General features: G+C 41.4%; 1 protein-coding gene across 3 annotated transcripts; it reads right to left on the reverse strand.

Moving 5' to 3' along the window:
• Positions 1-323: 323 nt before the first annotated feature.
• On the reverse strand, positions 324-18,213 carry LOC308331871 (uncharacterized protein). Of its 3 annotated transcripts, none has more exons than XM_080787393.1 (5): positions 18,049-18,213; positions 16,263-16,426; positions 11,928-12,058; positions 3,006-3,158; positions 324-1,278 (listed from the first exon to the last, which is right to left on the reverse strand). In XM_080787393.1, exons 4-5 carry the CDS (start codon positions 3,069-3,071, stop codon positions 823-825), a joined length of 522 nt encoding a protein of 173 aa, XP_080643519.1. In that variant the 5' UTR covers positions 3,072-3,158; positions 11,928-12,058; positions 16,263-16,426; positions 18,049-18,213; the 3' UTR covers positions 324-822. The 3 variants fall into 2 exon arrangements, with proteins under 3 accessions (XP_080643519.1, XP_080643521.1, XP_080643520.1); XM_080787394.1 differs by lacking the exon at positions 11,928-12,058.
• Positions 18,214-18,601: the final 388 nt, after the last annotated feature.

Genomic DNA, 18,601 nt, shown 5'->3' on the forward strand with positions numbered 1-18,601 from the left:
CATACATCAAAGTGTGGATTGAATCATGTAATTTGTGTGAAAGCTTCTGTGAAATTAAGTTTTTATATTTCATCTAAGGAACATCCATCCCAATAAATGTAATAACTAGTGGATTTTCTATATGGTCCCAATTTAAAGGTAGAGATGCAAATATAGGTTTAGTTTTCCAGCATTAGTTACACTGTAGGTGTAGGACACACAGTACTGTAGGTTTCATTTCCCATTATATGGTTATTCATTAATCTCTCAATTAGTTTATACTAAACCAGTGAGGGTTTTTAAAATCTTTGAACAAAACAATTGCTGATATATTAACGACAAAATAAATAAATAATCAATTTATTACTTTACAAACTTTTTTTATATCCATGATTTAAATGTGGTTTTGGCGTTTGTGTACAGTATAATAAATCGTGGTTATTTTGAGACTATAGTAACCCGTCATGTTCAGAAGCGGAAAAGAGCTCTGTGCTTTGTTTCATGCAAAGCACGTCATAACTCTTGTGAAATACTTCAGTGACACCCTTTCACCATGAATATGCTCAAAGTTGAAATGATGCATAATCATTTACAGATCCTGTATATAGACATTCTATAAAGATTTGTGGTCAATGATTGATGAACAATTGTCCTTTCGTTTACCGAATACTAATTCTAGTACTTCAGATTGCAAATGAACCTTGCAGTATTGTTTCAAAACAGTAGGAAATGTATACTGTGGCACTGAATCGGATAACAGTAAGGAATATACCGTATACTGTGGCACTGAATCGGATAACAGTAGGGAATATAGCGTATACTGTGGCACTGAATCCAGAAGGATTACATTGTGGCCCTATACAGTACACTGGGTATTATAATGGAGATCACAGGCACCAGGAGTTGTCCACAATGCCCAAATAAGACAGAAGATCCTCCACTTGGCGGCGTAGTTGGGGTCCTCCGATGTGTGGTTCCACTGTGACTCGTGTGATGTACAGTGCTATGGCCACGTGTGGTGCGTGGAGTGCTGGTTATGTTGGCTGTGCTGCCGTGGATGCTTGTTGTAGTGCTATGACCAGCAGGAGAGGTTCTGTTGGTAACCGTTGTTGGTGCCGTTGAGGCGGACGGATTTGAAGAGTTGCTGGGGTTGGAGGGTTCTGTGGTTCCAACACAGCTCGGGGTGTTGTTTGGGTTTTCAGTAGAGTTCGAAGCCGTTGCATTCATCTCAGATTGGTCGACGCCATCCGTCTGTGAGGAGTTGGTGGTCATTGTTGGTACAGTTGTCGTGTTGGTACTCTGCTCCGACAAAACAAAAACAAACGTTTTTAACTCATATCTTTGCTTCTGGGTTGGTTCCTGGAACAACGTATTTTCTGATGGGGGTCGGTGGCCAACCTTGACATGAAATAGTTTGAGCTCCATTGATTGATTGATTGAAGTATTCATTGACAGTTTGGAGAATTACAGTACATTTCAAGTACAACTCAATACAAAAACTGTTAACTGTGAGTGGACGACACCATGAAGCATTACACTTGTTTACAATAGGGCCCACCATTTTCAATTCATCAAAGCCACTGATATAGAAACATAGGCTTTTCATAAAACGGTCAGACATTTGTAGAATCTGGTCTCAATCTGGTCAATGTGTTAAGGTTTTCCATATCAGCCAGGAACTTCAGGGTGGATTTCCTGATAGCTCCACATTAATTGTCCAGTTGATGCCAACAGATAAAAAACCCTCCCACACTGTACAACATTCTGCCATCTCTCTGCCACACCGGTAATTCATGTCATGCCATGCAAAGGTCAAGCACCTGGTGCGTCAGCTTGGTACACGCGGCATGCGACATTAACCACACTTTGCATACTGCTGCTGGCAATATTGGCATGGAGACTAGTGAGTTCAGTGTCCTGTGTTACGCAAGTGTCTCCTTTATTGTCTTTCATCTCTTTATCCGGACCCATTTTGTAATTTCCTGTGATATTCCCCATTTTCTTTTTTATCTTCCAGTGGAAGGCAGATACTGTACCTCCATTGGACGATGTCATTATAGTGTATCATAGGAGAGATGCTTAATTTGCAAAACAATGCTAAAATACATTTCATATAAACAGATATGTTTAAGGCATAATAAAATAGTGACTTATTGTAATTATTCAACATATACTGTAGCATCTCAGAACACTCTGTCACTATTGTGATTTTTTTTTTTTTGTGATTCAGGCCAATAAAACAAAAAATTTGCACAGGCCAAAATATATTTTCTGGTATTAGTGCCTCCCACAATTAACTAATCTGATCTCATGAAGGTTTTAATTTGTTGTTGTTGCTGTGTCTCAGATATTTACTGTCTATCACATTATGGTACTATATGAGATTGGCAGTTACATCGTTTAAAAAAAGGTGGACTGTTCAACAATCGATTGGAATGCACTTGCATAGAAATACTATCACGTTGCTCAACGTACAAAAAACCCCCACTTGGAACACAGAGTGAAATTTCCTTCAGTTCACATTAAGCACGATAGTAGTGTGTGTTGCTCATGTTCACGGCTCATACACATTATTTGCCTAGAGTTGAACAATTGAAATACTTCGCCATCCATCATCAGCAGATGATGATTTGATTCTAAACACAAGAACAAGCAGCAGCGCCCGCTGTTTTGTTTACGCGATACTAGTTTACATATTAGGAAACAGAAAAACAAAGTAGACTTAATGACAACAGATAGAGCTAAAGGCCCTAATCTGTAAACCTCTACGATGGTCACCAAATAAACTAATCCTTAACTACTTTCAAACATGATTTAAGAATGTAAAAATATCTATCCACACAGTAGAATCTGGACCCATAAGGGTCCATTTTAACACTTTCAGTTAGAAAACGTGATATTACAAAGTAAAACTCCACGCATAACTCTGAAAGTGTACAAATGTACTTTTGTGCATGCACTCAGAGTTAAATGAACACATGTTATGACCATAAAGTAGTACAGGCCTCCGTGTGAGCGTCACTTACCACAGCACTGTCCAATAGCAGAGAGGTCAGACAGACACAAAAGACAAACTTGGCTGTGTCCCCCATGGTGATCCCCGGCTGACTCCTTGGTTCTCTGTAGCTGTGGCGGGGCCATTCTCTGGGTCTTTATATAGCCACTGACTCTCCATCTTCCTAATAGCGAGAGCGGTTATTAGTCATGGGGGCTCAGCATACTGGGCTGCAGCAGGACAATCGTGCGGAGCACATTTGGACCATTGCCAGTTTGCCCTGTTGGGGTTTTGATACCGGGAGAGCACATAATAAAATGTGTCTGATATGTAAACGAGGGGAGGCAAATTAGTGATCTACCCTGGGCCGGCATGAGAATAGGACAACACACACTGGGACGCCTCTAGTTAGCACCAGTGGTGTAAAGTAACTAGTACATTTACATAAGTACTGTACTTACTTGAGTATTTCCAATTTCCAATACTTTCAATTCTACTTCACTACTTTTTGGATCCAAATATTGTACTTTTACTCCACAACATTTATTTGAAAACTTTAGTTACTTAGATTTGGATTAATATTACAAAACATAAATTAACCCACTTCAGCTCTAAATACATATACATTTTGACCAATATTATTTGAAAATAGCCAATCTACAAGCTCACAATTCGTCAATGCGACGCATTGTGAGCTTGTAGATCTGCTATTTTTAAAAGATTTGTATATATTTGAAAACTCGATTCTTCTTCGATTTTTCAAAAATAGCAGACCTACAAGCTCGTAGCGTGCCACTCGGAGCTTGTAGATCTGCTATTCATCAATAGCTAAAGTATAACATAAATAATGCTAACACCAAAAGGGGTTCCCGTCCAAAATGGGTTAACTGTGGAGACTAGAGTAGAGCATGTCACTGAAATAATGCTGAGGGCTTATTATCCAAGATTATGTTGTTCAGTACAATGCTGGATGTATACACGTACACGTTTATATTTGATTCCTATTGACATTAAAGGACCACTTCACCACTTTTCAACATCTCTTCATATAATTGGTCCTCACTAATGTTCATGATAAAACACCACCATTTTTTCCTACTCAGTCTGTGTCTCATAGGAGGGCTTTGGGCAGTTCGGACACCCGTCCACCAGTGACATCATCATTAGACATATTGTTTTTTTTAAACAAGATTTGTTTTAAAATATTTAGATTTTTATTATCGTGAGAATGCAACTTTTGCATTGCAACTTTTCAGGAAAGGAAAGCCTGCCTTTTCTATTAGCTTGGATTCACCATCGATGATGTCACTGGTGGACGGGTTTCTGAACTGCCCACAGCCTTCCTATGAGACACAGACTGAGTAGGAAAAAATGGTGGTATTTTATCATGAACATTAGTTAGGACCAATTATAGGAAGAGAAGTTGAAAAGTGGTCCTTTAAAGCTAACAAACATTGACGTGTCAAAGACTATAACAGGCTATAAGGACTGCTGGAAAACATTTATAGTATATCCAAATGGTGTGGAATCACTGTGTACCCTTTTTGTTTTACAATGGAATCGGTGGAATGCCACAGTCATGGAATTCCGTTGATTCCATTGTATATAACTCTAGTTCCATTCTTTCAGTTCCACTATTTACCTTTTGATAAAAGAACCTGAATCAATTTGAATGGAATTTCACCACAAATCCAACCACTGAAGCTTGTCAGTGATTCTTTGATACTGAAATATTTACGAAGCAGAATGGAATATGCCTCGGTGACATTTTGTTTGTGACATAAGAAATGAATCATGTACATATTCTGGAAATTATATAACTGGAAAATGTACGTATAGTTAGATACACAGCAATGACTTGGCACTATCAAAACACTTTTGGTTGAAATCAACTTCACAAGCTGGCATGGGAAAATGAACTGGGGACTTCAATTTCAGACGAGCTCTGGGAAGACAGCCTTGAAGAAATTAATGCGTGCTCTATCAATTCCAGACATTGCCTTATCCAGTTTCGAGTCATACATAGACTCCATTATTCCAAATTAAAATTACATAACATATACCCAGATATTTCTTCGCATTGTGACAAATGTAATACAATAGATGCAAATCTTCTTCATAGCTTCGCCCTTTGCCCTCGGATACAAAGATATTGGATTAAGATATTTGAGACGCTCTCTGATATTTTGAGTATTCATATTGACCCCGATCCTGTACTAATAATTCTGGGTTTGTCAGACTCCATGCCTATGTTGACGAAAGCACAGAAACAACTCTTCTCATATGGTCTGATTACAGCGAAAAAACTACTGGAAGGAGGAAGAGGCTCCTGCATTTAAGCACTGGTTAAATGAAATGACTAGTACACTTCATCTTGAGAGAATAAGGTATTTCCTGAGAAACAGGGAGAGACAGTTTGATAAGATTTGGCTGCCCCTTGTCCATTACCTGAGTAGAAACGATTAATAGACAGGATACCATTGATATGGTTGACTGTACGCCATTTTCTTTCAGATGTTTTCCTTGAGCTTTCTATCATCTTATTATATAGTATGCAATGTCACTGAGCAGTATGGGTGGGAGGGTTAAGGGATTTCTTTATCTTTTTTGTCTTTATTTTTTCTTTCATTTTGTTTCATAAAAAAAGTATTTCATATTTTGTTCGTAATAATTTATCTGTTCAATAAAAACATTTGACAAAAAAAAAGAAATCAACAATCAGATTGTACATGTATATATTCAACAGTATATATACAGTATATTCATTCACTGTTTAGTTTCACATCCATTCTTATATTAATCATACAGTTAATTCTATATGTTCATTATTGATACTGTTTTTCCCTATGTCCTTCCAAAGATTTTCTTTTGGGGTTTTTCTTGATTCAGAATATACGTCCTTTTCACATGATTGATTTACCTCTGACGAGCAGACAACGTACGTGTTTTGGCTTCCTCAGCGTTCCATTGTGTATTCATTTAATTGAAAGGTTCTCGACTCTTACTCTTACCTATTCCCCCTCCAATGTTCCATTCTCACTGAATTATCTGATCTTATCTTTCACTGTATTTATCTTTGCATGCATGTGTTTCTCTAGCAGTTATGTGGTGCCAGCTGATTCTCTTACAGTAACAGTGGTGCATCAATATTTTTCAAGTTCCATTTTCAGTCTAGATCAGGGATTTTCAACTGATTATGAACCAGGGACCACCACCCTGACTGAGAATCAACCCGGGGACCACTGTTGTGTTCCCCTTAACAGCCATTATGTATTATTATATTGGATATATTGGCACATTTCCTAATAATGGTGACTCAACCAGTCAATCCCGTACAGTGTATGGGGCGTAGACTTTCCCGTACAAGTCAACTGAGGCATCCAACTTTCCAGTAAATGACAACATTGACGGGTCAGTTACAGTCACCTATTTGTGCAAATAAAGGCACTTGTCACAGCATCGGAGCCCACAGTGTGCGAGCGTCTCCGAGCGTATACTACTCGCCGCTCGGCACCTGCCCAAGTTTGGGTTGGATGTGCATGTTATTGTACTTTTTTTCATGTAACATTGACATGTCATCATACAGTACGTCACCAGGTCATTTAGTGCACTCTGTTTCGCAACTTTGCATGGTCAGGGACCACATACAATACCTTCACGGACCTCCAGTGGTCCACGGACCACCTGTTGAAAACCTCTGGTCTACATTATGCAAATATGAAGGATACACGTGACGGTGCCCCAGATTTGAGCCCGGTAAATGTTCACTCTGAGTCTGATAAGAAACTTGTAGTACAGTAGCCGGTAAATCATTCCACTTAACAAACATCAACTTTATCTCGATTTGCAAGTTTATACTGCAGGTACGTGTGCAACTGATATCACTAAATACATAGCCTACTTTAAATGACACTGGGCTGGGCATGGTGATACAGGTTTATCTTCCTAAAATATGTCATTGGTTTAACATGGATTAAAATGTATTGAAGAGATGAAAATTATGACAGCATGATTTAAAAAAAGAAATACATTCTTCTTAGGTGGACCCACCTAAGCAACCAGGATCCCTGGTGTCAGACGTTACTAGTCATGTCGTGATTCAAAAGGAAGGATACAGTCAATCTGGAACTTCAACCGACATATTTGTGTATGTGGAGTGGGTACCTTATGTCAAGTTAGGGAAGGAAAACTGCATGGAACCCAGGCATGATTAGCTGGGGGGGACCACATTCCATATAGTACTTTTCTCTTCTTCAGCTAAACAAACAAATACAGTCAGAAAAACTGTTAAGGGGCACGGTGGGACAGTCGGTAGTGCTGTCGCATCACAGCTAGTAGGTCCTGGGTTTGATTCCCGCTGGGGCCGCTGTGGGCGCTGGGAGCGTGTTCTCTCCTCCGTGGGCGGGGTTGGCAAAAGGCCCTTTCTGTGTGGAGTTTGCATGTTCTCCCCATGTGCCCTAGGCTAGGTACCCTCATAAAACATGCAGTAATCCTGGTCTTAAACGACCTCCCCCTGGTGGAGGGGAAAGGAACTGGTCGGCATAACGTGTTCCTTCCACAGGCTACGTCCGGCCGGGAAAACTCGTGGCTTGGACTCCTCATGCATAGAAGGAAGCATGCTTCCCCAGGTTGGTAGAGGAAGTGTAGCGCCCAGGATTACATTATTAGATAATTGACACTGGCTGAAAAAATGGTCGTGGGATAAAAAATTAAGGATAGAAAAACAGCTAACCTAGTGTTTCATTTATATTATAGTGTAATTGTGTCCATTTAATGCTGCTCATCACGCTTTGAAGTAGGTAAACTTCAAGGACAGATCGAGGGGGAAACAGACTTGTTCCTGTAACACGGTGTTCTAGTAGCCATGTATGAGAGCATGGCTGGACAAAGCCAAGCCTTTGTAGAGTTTATCGCCTGCCTTATCACCATAGTGCATATTTCCTGGTATAGGGCACTTTTTACTGTAGGTCTGTGTCTGACAATAACTCCTGTGCCCATGCAGTTGCTATTTCAATGCAATGCTACTGGGTAGTGAGTTATATTTTTCATTCTTTTGTAACAATAATTCTCACTATATAATACAGGTTATTTTTTGCCGCCTGTTTCTGATGGTATTAGTTGTGCATGCACGAAAGCATGCTTTCTGTTATATTTATTCTGTTAATGTTTCACTGTACCGAATAATACACAGGTAGCCCAAAAGAGGAAACAGTAACGATAGGGAGGAGTAAGTCATAAACGTCATAACCAACTCTCTTATCGACATAAACTTTAACTTATAAACCTTATGGGATCAATTTGTGCAACAGCAGACAATGGAAGGTATTTCAATAAAAATTAAATTAAACCTTATGTAAATAAAGACCTGAACATCGAGAAAGAATATCTGAAGGAGGAATTCCCAATATGTCATGCTGAGACAGTATAACAAACTAGGTTGTTGTTTTAACCACGTCTTTAACACTTTTATATTTTGTTGACCTGGGATCGTCCAGGGAGCTATCATTGGCCACCTCTTTTTTCCCCCTCTACACCAAATATTTTCGGTGAAAATGATGCATCACAATGGGTCACAATACAATACATCGTGTCACGATGCAAGGCAGTGTAAGCTTGAAGATCTGCAGTATTATGACTGGCACGAATAGGGATGCTTCTAAATTCAAGTATAAATGCTTGATTGCTACACATCTTAATCCAATGCTACCGAGGTCTAAATAAGGCAGATTGAAAAGTACTATATCTTTTTTGCATCATAGGTGCAAATATTCTATTGTATTCTATTTTCTGCCCCTGACATTAATACTCAATGCATTGCCAAATCAAATTAAAACCAAAACAAATATGCTGTACAACGACAAATGTCCACACAAAAAAAAAGAGACAAATATGAACTCATATGGCTGACCATGTCTGTGGCTGGATATACTCACATCACATACATCTGATAAGGCCATTATATTGCTACAACTCAAATCACATGAGAAACAATACAAACTTCCTGGTGATTCTAGTCTGTCACAATGGGTCAGACCTTTGAACTTCTTGACAAAACGTGTAATGTAAACAGTGGCACAATACAAAGCAGGCATGCAGTAGAGCAGTAATTCGGGTTTTTTCTGCTATAGCCGATCAATTTTAGATAAACCCAGCCCCCAAGTTATCTTTATACTATACAGTCAGTTTGGCTTTTATTTTCATTAGTGTCAATATAAATTAATTGGTTGATTGATTGATTGATTAACAGTTTGTAGAAAGGGTACATTTCAAGGAAAGTACAGGTCAATACAAAATCTGCTACGAGGATAAAAATCTGAAGAGGCACTAAGACTTGTTTACATCAGTGTCCTCCATTTTCAATTAATCAGAACATACAAATGTAGGCCCTCGTTTATCAATGGAGTGTAAAATCTGCCTCAAATTCGAGCGTCGGTTTTGGAGTACGCTCACGTCGACACGGCATTTATGAAGTGATCGCAAACAGCTGATCCTTGCTTAATTTCGTTCCTAGCAATGATAAATGTGACGGCTAAAATCAATCTGGAATGCCCTATAAATCAAGCCCACGTTTTTGAGACATAAACAACTGCAATATGACCAAACAACGTACGGAAACCATAATTACAAGATAATGTTTAAAAATGTTTCCCCCGCTTTCCTTGCTGCCCGCCTCACCCCCCAACCCCCCAACGCCCCAACCCTCCCCTCCCCTTCCCTCACACGCACGCAACTTGCAATGGTGTGTTGTATCTTAAATAAATAAAGATATACCAGTATTTGAACGAACACCTGCATGAATTAAATAATAGCTGTAGGCCTACCCTACACGTTGTCTATTTCCCTCTCGCCTCGCTTGCCTGGCTGTCATGTCCACGACATGCACGCACGCACCTCAAGGCTACATGACACATCACAGTTGCATCACCATGAATGGAATACATTTGTAAGCTACTATATTCATTTTACCCATTCATGCACAGTGCACGTTAAAGCAGTCATGTAGGTAGGCGAAGGCGATCCCAGTGACATGTCAACCATGTTCTAATAATAACAAAACAAAATATTTGAATTGTTGTTGAATTGTATTAATCATAGTTCAGTAAAAATAAATCTGGTCACATTTGATATAGTATAGTATAATTTATAGTTATAAATCAGTCATCAATAAAATTGTGGTTCGTTTACTTGCATTCAGCAGGGCTTAAGTTAATATCACCTTGGAAATAGACGCTGGTTTGCATGAGAGTGGGAGCAACAACTCTCCAGTTCAGAGTCGTTGCTTTGGCCTAAGGTCAGATAAAAGAAAGTTCCGACCACAATGGAAACAAGCCCTTAGGACGTTTGGTGTTATCCTTTTAACATTATTGTATACTACTAGTATAACTAGATTGGAAACGGTTAATAAAGTACTCAATGAATCAATCAATGGAATCAATCATGTTAATGTGTAAATTGTAAAATGAATTATACTATTATATAAATATGTAAAATAAATATATATATACAACTTATTCTCATTCAAGGACTCAGTTGACCTACATAAGCTTCAATTAAAATGATATACTGTAGGCTTAGGCTATATTATTAACGCTCATGTCAGAATTCTGAAAGACATGCAGATGTGATTACAGTTTCAAACATAATGTACTGTAGGCTAGTATAAATGGACACATCTGCTTCTTCCGCGTGTGTGAGGAACTATCAGAACTATTATATTATTCACTGTACTGAGAATGAAATGTGCCCCATAATTAAATCATGCGTGTGGTTCTGTCTATGTCTCCATCTAGTGGTAGAACAGAAGGACGCTTCTTTCTGACTTTCAGCCAAGGAGTATATTGAACAAGGAGAGGTCACACACAGAACCAGAATGAGAGCCTAAAGATACATACATACTGCATTCCGAGGGGCTTATCAACTAAGTTTGTTCTTCTGCAAAATGAGTACTCATAAGTGGGGTTTTTTCTCTATTGTGAATACGCTGGTGTGTCTTCAGGTAATCTGACTGACTGAAACTCTTGTCACAATATTTACAGTGGAAAGGTTTTTCTCCATTGTGGATACGCTGGTGTCTATTCAGGTGACCTATATGACTAAAACTATTGTCACAATGTTTACAGTGGAAAAGTTTTTCTCCAGTGTGGATACGCTGATGTAACTTGAGGTGACGTGACCTACAGAAGCGCTCGTCACACTCTTTACAGTGGAATGGTTTTTCTCCATTGTGGACACTCTGGTGTCTCTTCAAGCTACTCGACTGACTGAAACTCTTGTCACAATGTTTACAATGGTAAAGCTTTTCTCCATCGTGGACACGCTGGTGGTGAGTCTTCAGGTCACCAGACTGTCTGAAACTCATGTCACAATGTTTACAGGGAAATGTTCTTTCTCGACTGTGGACACGCCGGTGGTGTGTCCTCAGGTCATCCGATCGACTGAAACTCTTGTCACAATTTATACAGTTGAAAGGTCTTTCTCCAGTGTGGACACGCTGGTGCCTCTTTAAGCCACCTGACCTTCTGAAACTCTTGTCACAATGTTTACAGTGGAAATGTTTTTCTTTTTTCTGGAGAAAAGGCTTTTCTCCAGTGTGGACACGATCGTGCCTCTTCAGGTTATCTGACCGACTATAGCTCTTGTCACAATGTTTACAGTGGAAAGGTTTTTCTCCATCGTGGACACGCTGGTGTGTCTTCAAGTCTCCTGACCGACTGAAACTCTTGTCACAATGTTTACAATTGAAAGGTTTTTCTCCAGTGTGGATGCGCTCGTGTCTCTTCAGGTCTCCTGACCGAATGAAACTCTTGTCACAATGTTTACAATTTAAATATTTTTTCCCATTGACTTCAGTGTCAGACGCAAGTTCAACTTCAATTTCAGAGCAGTGTGAAGATATATTTTCATCAATTTCCCTTTTTACTGCTAGTAATATCAACATTGATCCATCAGGTACCTCTGGTCTTTGAAGTATCTCCTCCTGTTGATCTTTAATGTGTGGATGCTCCGGTTCCTCCTTGGGCAGACTGGGGCTCCTCTCCTGTTCAGGAGAATCCTCCACTTTACACACAACCACGTGCAGGATGTCTAGGAGGACAAATATGACACTGGATGACTAACATATAAATCTATAGTGTATTTCCTTTTTCTAGGTTCCCTGTACAAAGTGAGCTATCACCAACTTTGATTGACCAAACATTTACTAATTCACTAGGAAAGACCAAGCATCAGACATAAGATCCTTCAGGGTTGTTTATTGAATAGACATGGAGTATTGTCGTTTATGGGCACGTCGCATGCGAAGCATGGAACGTGCGGCATAAACAGCCAGGGGCAGGGGAAGCCATTAGAGGTGCCGGCGTGAACATCTAAGGTCATCGCCACACACAAGCATGCGGCGTGCGGCTTAGATGGTCAAGAGCACGGGACGTGGGCGCACTGGGCGGTGGTGGGATTGAGGGGTTCGAGGGGTTGTGGACCCAGATACTTTGGCTTGGGGGTCGAGGCGTGCGCCATGCGAAATGTGTAGAAACCCCAAAAGTATCTTACCAGAATTTACTAGACCCTGGAGCGGTGGGCGTTGTGAAGGTCGGGGGCGTTGATGCTGATGTAGCTGTGATGGGCCTGGGAAGACCGTCGGGCCGGGGGTCTGGATTATGTGGTCGGAACTCCCTTGTTTGAAGCTGTGGACGCCGCTCCGGTTCTGGAGGAGTGGCAGGAGTAGTGTTCCGGGGAGTGTCCTGCTTTGACGGGGACCAGGCGGAGGTAGGAATGGAACCATGTGCGGGTGGCGACTGAACCGCTGTTTTTACGAAGGGGGGACCCAATTAACCCGGTTAAAAAGGGGGGCTCGTTGGGGCTGAGGAAGGTGTTGAGTTTGTGGATGAATAAGAAGCCCAAAAAAAAGCCAAAGAAACTTCGAGCGTGGCATTGGTGTGGGGGCCTGAGTAGTCGGTGCAGAGTATGTGGATGTAGCTTGAACAGTGGGGCACTGAGCGCTTCTGGGGGACCTCCTACGGCGGCTGGGGGACCTTCGAGGAAGGGTGGAGCCTGGAAGGGAAGGGTTTGGTTATACTGATAGAAGTGGGAGGATGAGGGGGGGGGATGCTGCGGCCTGCTGGAAGTGGGAGGGAAGAACAAATGAGGCAGATGGGAGAGAACCAGGTGGAAGTTGAATTGGTGAATACGGCTTCGAGCGTGGCATGGTGTGGGGGTCCGAGTAGTCAGTGCGGGAGATGCGGATGTGGCTGACTAGGATTTAGCTGTGGGGGGTTGGTGTTGAGGAGGGGGTTGCATTATTTTCGGGGCAGTTGGGGCGGGAGTGGGAGCCGCCGCAGTTGGTGCAGGTATGTAGCCTGCGGCATGAGTACCTGTCGCAGCCTCCGTCATTGAAGTTATTGCAGAGCATGTTGATTCCGACGAAGATGAGGGGACGGCCGAGCCTGTCTCTGCCTTTGGAGGCAGTGGGGGAGACATTACTGGAGGTGGTGACGCTGAGGAGGGAGGGGATGGTGGAGCTGGTTTGGCGTGAAGCATGTGGGCGGGGTTCTGGAGCTATGTGAGTGCAGAGGGTGGTGGGATGGGTGGGGCAGTTGCAGAGACTGCATGCTTCGGCCGTTTTGCCGTGAAAGATCCGGCAGTACAGCTCCAGGTCAAGGGAGCCCCAGTAAGTGGAAGAATTAAACTGTTGGAGTCTGGAGGCGGCCCTGGCGGAGAATTGCCGGTGATATTCATAAAAGAGGCTGCCTCCAAAACGGGCACAGAGGTTCATGCAGAGGAAGAGGTGGTCGTCAAGTTCTTGGCGGCGGGAAGGATAGGTGGTGCAAAGGATGTCACGAAAAATGGAGAAAGCCAGGACGAACTCGGCGGGTGTGAGAACGGAGGAAGTGGATGGGGAGAGGTCACGGAGGATGATGGAGACTCCTCCTACTTCTAGTGTCCGGTGTTGGAATCTGCTGGCGGAGGGGAGGATGAGAGAGGAGAGGTCGATGTCCATGCCTTGTAGAATTTGGGATCGGAGGGATGGGGAGACCATGGGGGCGTTGAGGGCGAAGGCTGATGGTGGAATGGGTGCCGGCGTGGCTGTAGCGAGGGAGAAGGAAGGAGGGGGGGGAGGGGGGTTGGGGAACACTGGGTGGGGAGGGAGAGAAGACACACTCACTCCGTCAAAGTTGCCCACCCCTGATATAGGTGATGATCCAGTCTTATCCATGTATGGCTATCCAGGGTTTGATGAGGTCAGTGTCGTATATGGAGACGGCCATATATGGAGCATGTCACGAGGCGTGACGGACTGACGGCTATATATGGTGACGTGACATGTAACGAAGCGTGACGGACTGACGGCCATATTTGGTCCGACTGGCTACTTCAGGCAATTGTTCCCCCCACAATTTAGGGAAGCTGGGGTTCAAATCATTAAACCTCAAATCAAGAAGCTGAGAAAAAGCCAGTCAAAGATCTGACACAGTTCTCACAGACCCATTTCTAGACGGGGACCAGGACACACCATAAAAATCTGTTTTTAGAGTAAAATAACACTGTGAATTTATACTGTCCGGTTGTCTTTCACAGTTTGCAAAATACGATGTATGTTTATCGTAGGAGGCTAGGAGCCATGAATTAGATTATTGGAATGTTTGTTTGATTATATATATATATATATATATATATATATATATATATATATATATATATATATATATATGGTCAATGAAATGCGCTGTCACTGGTGCTATGGATGATTGATTGACGGGCATAGGGGCGGACTTGTTTCACTCAAATACATCACCTGTTCACCTGCTTGGCACACAGTGAAAGAGAGGGGGTGTGTGAGACGCCGTACTTTTTGTTGACCACTTTACACCGCTTTATTTTGATTGCTGTGGTTACTTTGCTTTACGTTTGAGCACCCTTAATCCCTTATGCAGTAGCGTTTCCAGGAATGACATTTTGGGCAGGCAAGATGTGTTGTCGTTGTCATCGCCGGCCGTCCCCGCGCACAATCAGTATCAATCAATACGGCCCATATGATCGCCTCTCAGCGACTTACTTATAGGGCCAGAGCGTAGGGAGGAGTTTCCATTGGTTTCCATTTTCCTGCCTACCAGTAGGCTATATAGTAGTAGGCTGCTAGGCTACATTTCCAGCCTCACTGTGGAGACATACAAATACATACAAATACAAATTGTACTTATAAAATAATTAAATAAACATTGGGTGTCAGATGACAAAATAACATAAACTTGATACCCTAACTTGTCCATTCCACCGCGGGCCATCATAATTATGCTTCCATTGTAGCCTTGCAGTGCGTTGACTGTCGGAGATATCAAATAATTAAATACACGCTGTATGGTTTCTTTGATTTGGGTGTCAGCTGACAAAATAACATAACCTTCAGCAACATCCCAAACACATGTCCTCAAACGAGCATGACTGTGTAATCAAAATAATAATGGTTAGATCGCATACAGACAGATTATTTATTTACTGCGGAGAGAACACATGTTTGACTGATCACTCGTCACTCTCGTAGTGTTTTTCCCCCTCTCCATGGTTCCTAAGGATATGTCCACATGTCAAGTAAGATGTAAACATTGAGAACTGTTTTGACGTGAGGGGAGGGGAGGCGGCTGTCAGATCAGGACACCCGAACATTTTCTAACGGCGAATAATAATAATATTACCGCCGTCGATCCAGAGCCATAGAGTAGAAGAGTTGTGACAAGTCAAAGATAGGAGAGATGGGAGATGGTATACTGCAGTGACAGTGTACACACCAGCGTCACTGACAAGCAAACTTACGAACTACAGACTGGCAGCCAAGTAGCCTAGCATCCTACAATCCTACAGGCAGGAAGATGGCTCCCAAATAAGCCAAAATCCTACCATACACGTCACTACGCCCTCTCCCTATAGTTTAATCTCTTGCAGTCGCTTACAATCGTAATAAGACATAAAATATTACATAGAATAGAGAATATCTTTCAAAATAAAATTTGACAGATATCCCAATGATGGATTTACATATCAGGATATTAGTCCAGTCCACATGTAAAAATGTATGTTCGTCAACATTTTCAGGAGATTCGAAAAACTACTGTACACATTTTTGGAAACTTTTTTTTGGAAAAAGTATGACAAATCAGAAAATAGATAATTCCATTCGAGCAGAATCCTATATGGTTTGAATTATAAAAGGGACCGGACTATTATTATGAGTGCCCTGGTATTTTTTGCCATTGTTATTGTATAGTGAAAAAGAAAAGGAAGAGCACGTGTAACTTACTGAGGTGTGGGTGTTCTTCAGGTTCCAGTTTAATATATTTTTTTGCAGGTTCCTCCTGTTTAGTAGAAATGTCTTCAGGTTCCTCCTGTTTAATAGAAACGTCCCTGGCTGAGTGTGGAGAGTTCATCTTCACCTGCAGTCTGGACTCCACTCCACACACCGGTCTGAAATCAAGTGAATAAGGAAGGACTTGTCTTTAATAAGTGGTGTTGGCCCAACTGTCGAACATGTGAGTCTTGAGATTATGGGACTTATGTGGTAGGTTAAAATAACTGTACTGTATGTTTATATAAACAATTTCTCCATCTATCATATTTTGTCATGTCATCATGAACTCCATATCGGGATTGTTTTGGAAAGCCTACTTTCCCTAGTGGATGCACGTTGAGCCCCCCACCACACGTATAAAATGCAGAGTAGAGGGAGCTATCTGTAGAGGGCGAAGCAACTAAAGCATTTTTTCTTCCAGTGAAAAAATATATTTTCTGGCCAAAAAGTGCATTTTATACATGTGGTGGGGGGCTCAGAGTGCGTCCACTAGGGAAAGTAGGCTTTCGCCGCCACAAAACCGTCTTTGTGAGTAGCAAAATCATTTTTTATATTTTTGCAGAAGTCGACAGGTGCGCAGGAAGTCGAGCCTTAAGGAGAAGTCCTTAAGGACCAGAAATAGGGATGCAATAACTGAATTATCCTCTATCTGCAAAGCGTTTAAAAAAAAAATCAAAATCCACCATAGACAGTTAGGAGTTCATCCTCGTAGCAGTTTTTTTTATTGACCTGTACTATCGTTCTATACTGTGGATAGTACAATTTTCAATCAATCAACCCTTGTTGCTTATATGGAAAGATTACTCTGTAATGCTTCAAAACACTGATATGATGTAATAGCCTGCCCAAAACTATAGGGTTAAATAAATGAGTCTAAAGGATGAAAAGGGTAATTAATCAAAGTTATATCTCAATTGAATTTCAAAGTGAAATAAGATAATGGGATGAGCTGCAGGTCCAACATGGTTCTTGCAGTAAGACATACTTAACAGTCTATAGCCGCCCTAGACCCTACACAGCAGGGCTGGGCAAGCTTAGGCACTGCGCAGTGCCCATGGTGTCACACTGATCGACATGTGAGAGAGGATTTTCTACATTCATTAAAACTCTGAACATGGGGAGGGAGTCTGGGAGATAGTAGCTCTGGTCCATATCTCTAACCCTAGGGAGATAGGTGGGTTATTGCTCCGATTCTAATGATAATTTTAACAATGTGAATGTCATTTAAACTGAAGGAAAAAAAGTTTATATTTGTGGACAATCATTGACATATGGCACGCTGACTATCTAGAAAATAAAAACATGGCACCTGATTTAAGGTTGCAGACCCTTGCCTAGCCCCACAAGCAGAACCCAAAAGCTTTATGTAGGGTTCCGAGAGGGGCTAACCCTTGCCCTACAACAACAGCATATCTCTCTCTCTCTCTCTCTCTCTCTCTCTCTCTCTCTCTCTCTCTCTCTCTCTCTCTCTCTCTCTCTCTCTCTCTCTCTCTCTCTCTCTCTCTCTCTCTCTCTCCTACAACAACACAGCTGTAACGTTAAATACATTAATACAAAAAAAAATAGTGGCATCAAGATGCAACCAAACACATGTAGGCTATATATTATTAAACAAACAAGCAGATATAAGAGTAATACGATTCATGTCCCATTATGTTAAAACTAAAGATGAGTCAATAATATAAAAGCTAAATACTGTAGATGAAAAACACAACGTGAATGATCAGTTCATCTTTACCTGCTGTGTTTCTTTCAGTGGTTGAGCTGCTAACAAACAAACCAACGTCCTCCTGCTGCTTAAGGACGACACTGTTTTCAAACGACACCTTTTAGTTTTAGTTGTATTATTAAAGTGTTTTCAAACGAAACCTTTTATAGCTTTAGTTTTAACTTAGTTGTATTGTCAACAGTCGCAGGCGAACATATCGGGTTGTGCACATGCGCACTGCTGCTGGAGCGTGCGTGCACGTTAGCCTGGCTACCATAAACGGTCAATAGGGGGCGCCATTGTAAAGGTACAAAAGTATTGGCTTCAAAATGTACTTTAAGGTAGAAAAAGTAGAAAGTACTTATTATGCAGAATGTCCCGTTTCAAATGTTTAAGCTTCCTTTGAAAAGAGCATTGTGAGCTTGTAGATATTTTCAAATGGCTGAAATGTTGGCTGAAGTGGTTAATGCAAAGTAACTAAACTAGTTGTCAAATAAATGTAGTGGAGGAGTAAAAGTACAATATTTGGATCTGAGATCATAGTGGAGTTTGAATGATTGATTGATTGATGACATTTTATTTC

Source organism: Protomyctophum bolini, assembly GCF_963924005.1.
Source record: "Protomyctophum bolini genome assembly, chromosome: 17".
NCBI classification, from domain to species: Eukaryota; Metazoa; Chordata; class Actinopteri; order Myctophiformes; family Myctophidae; genus Protomyctophum; species Protomyctophum bolini.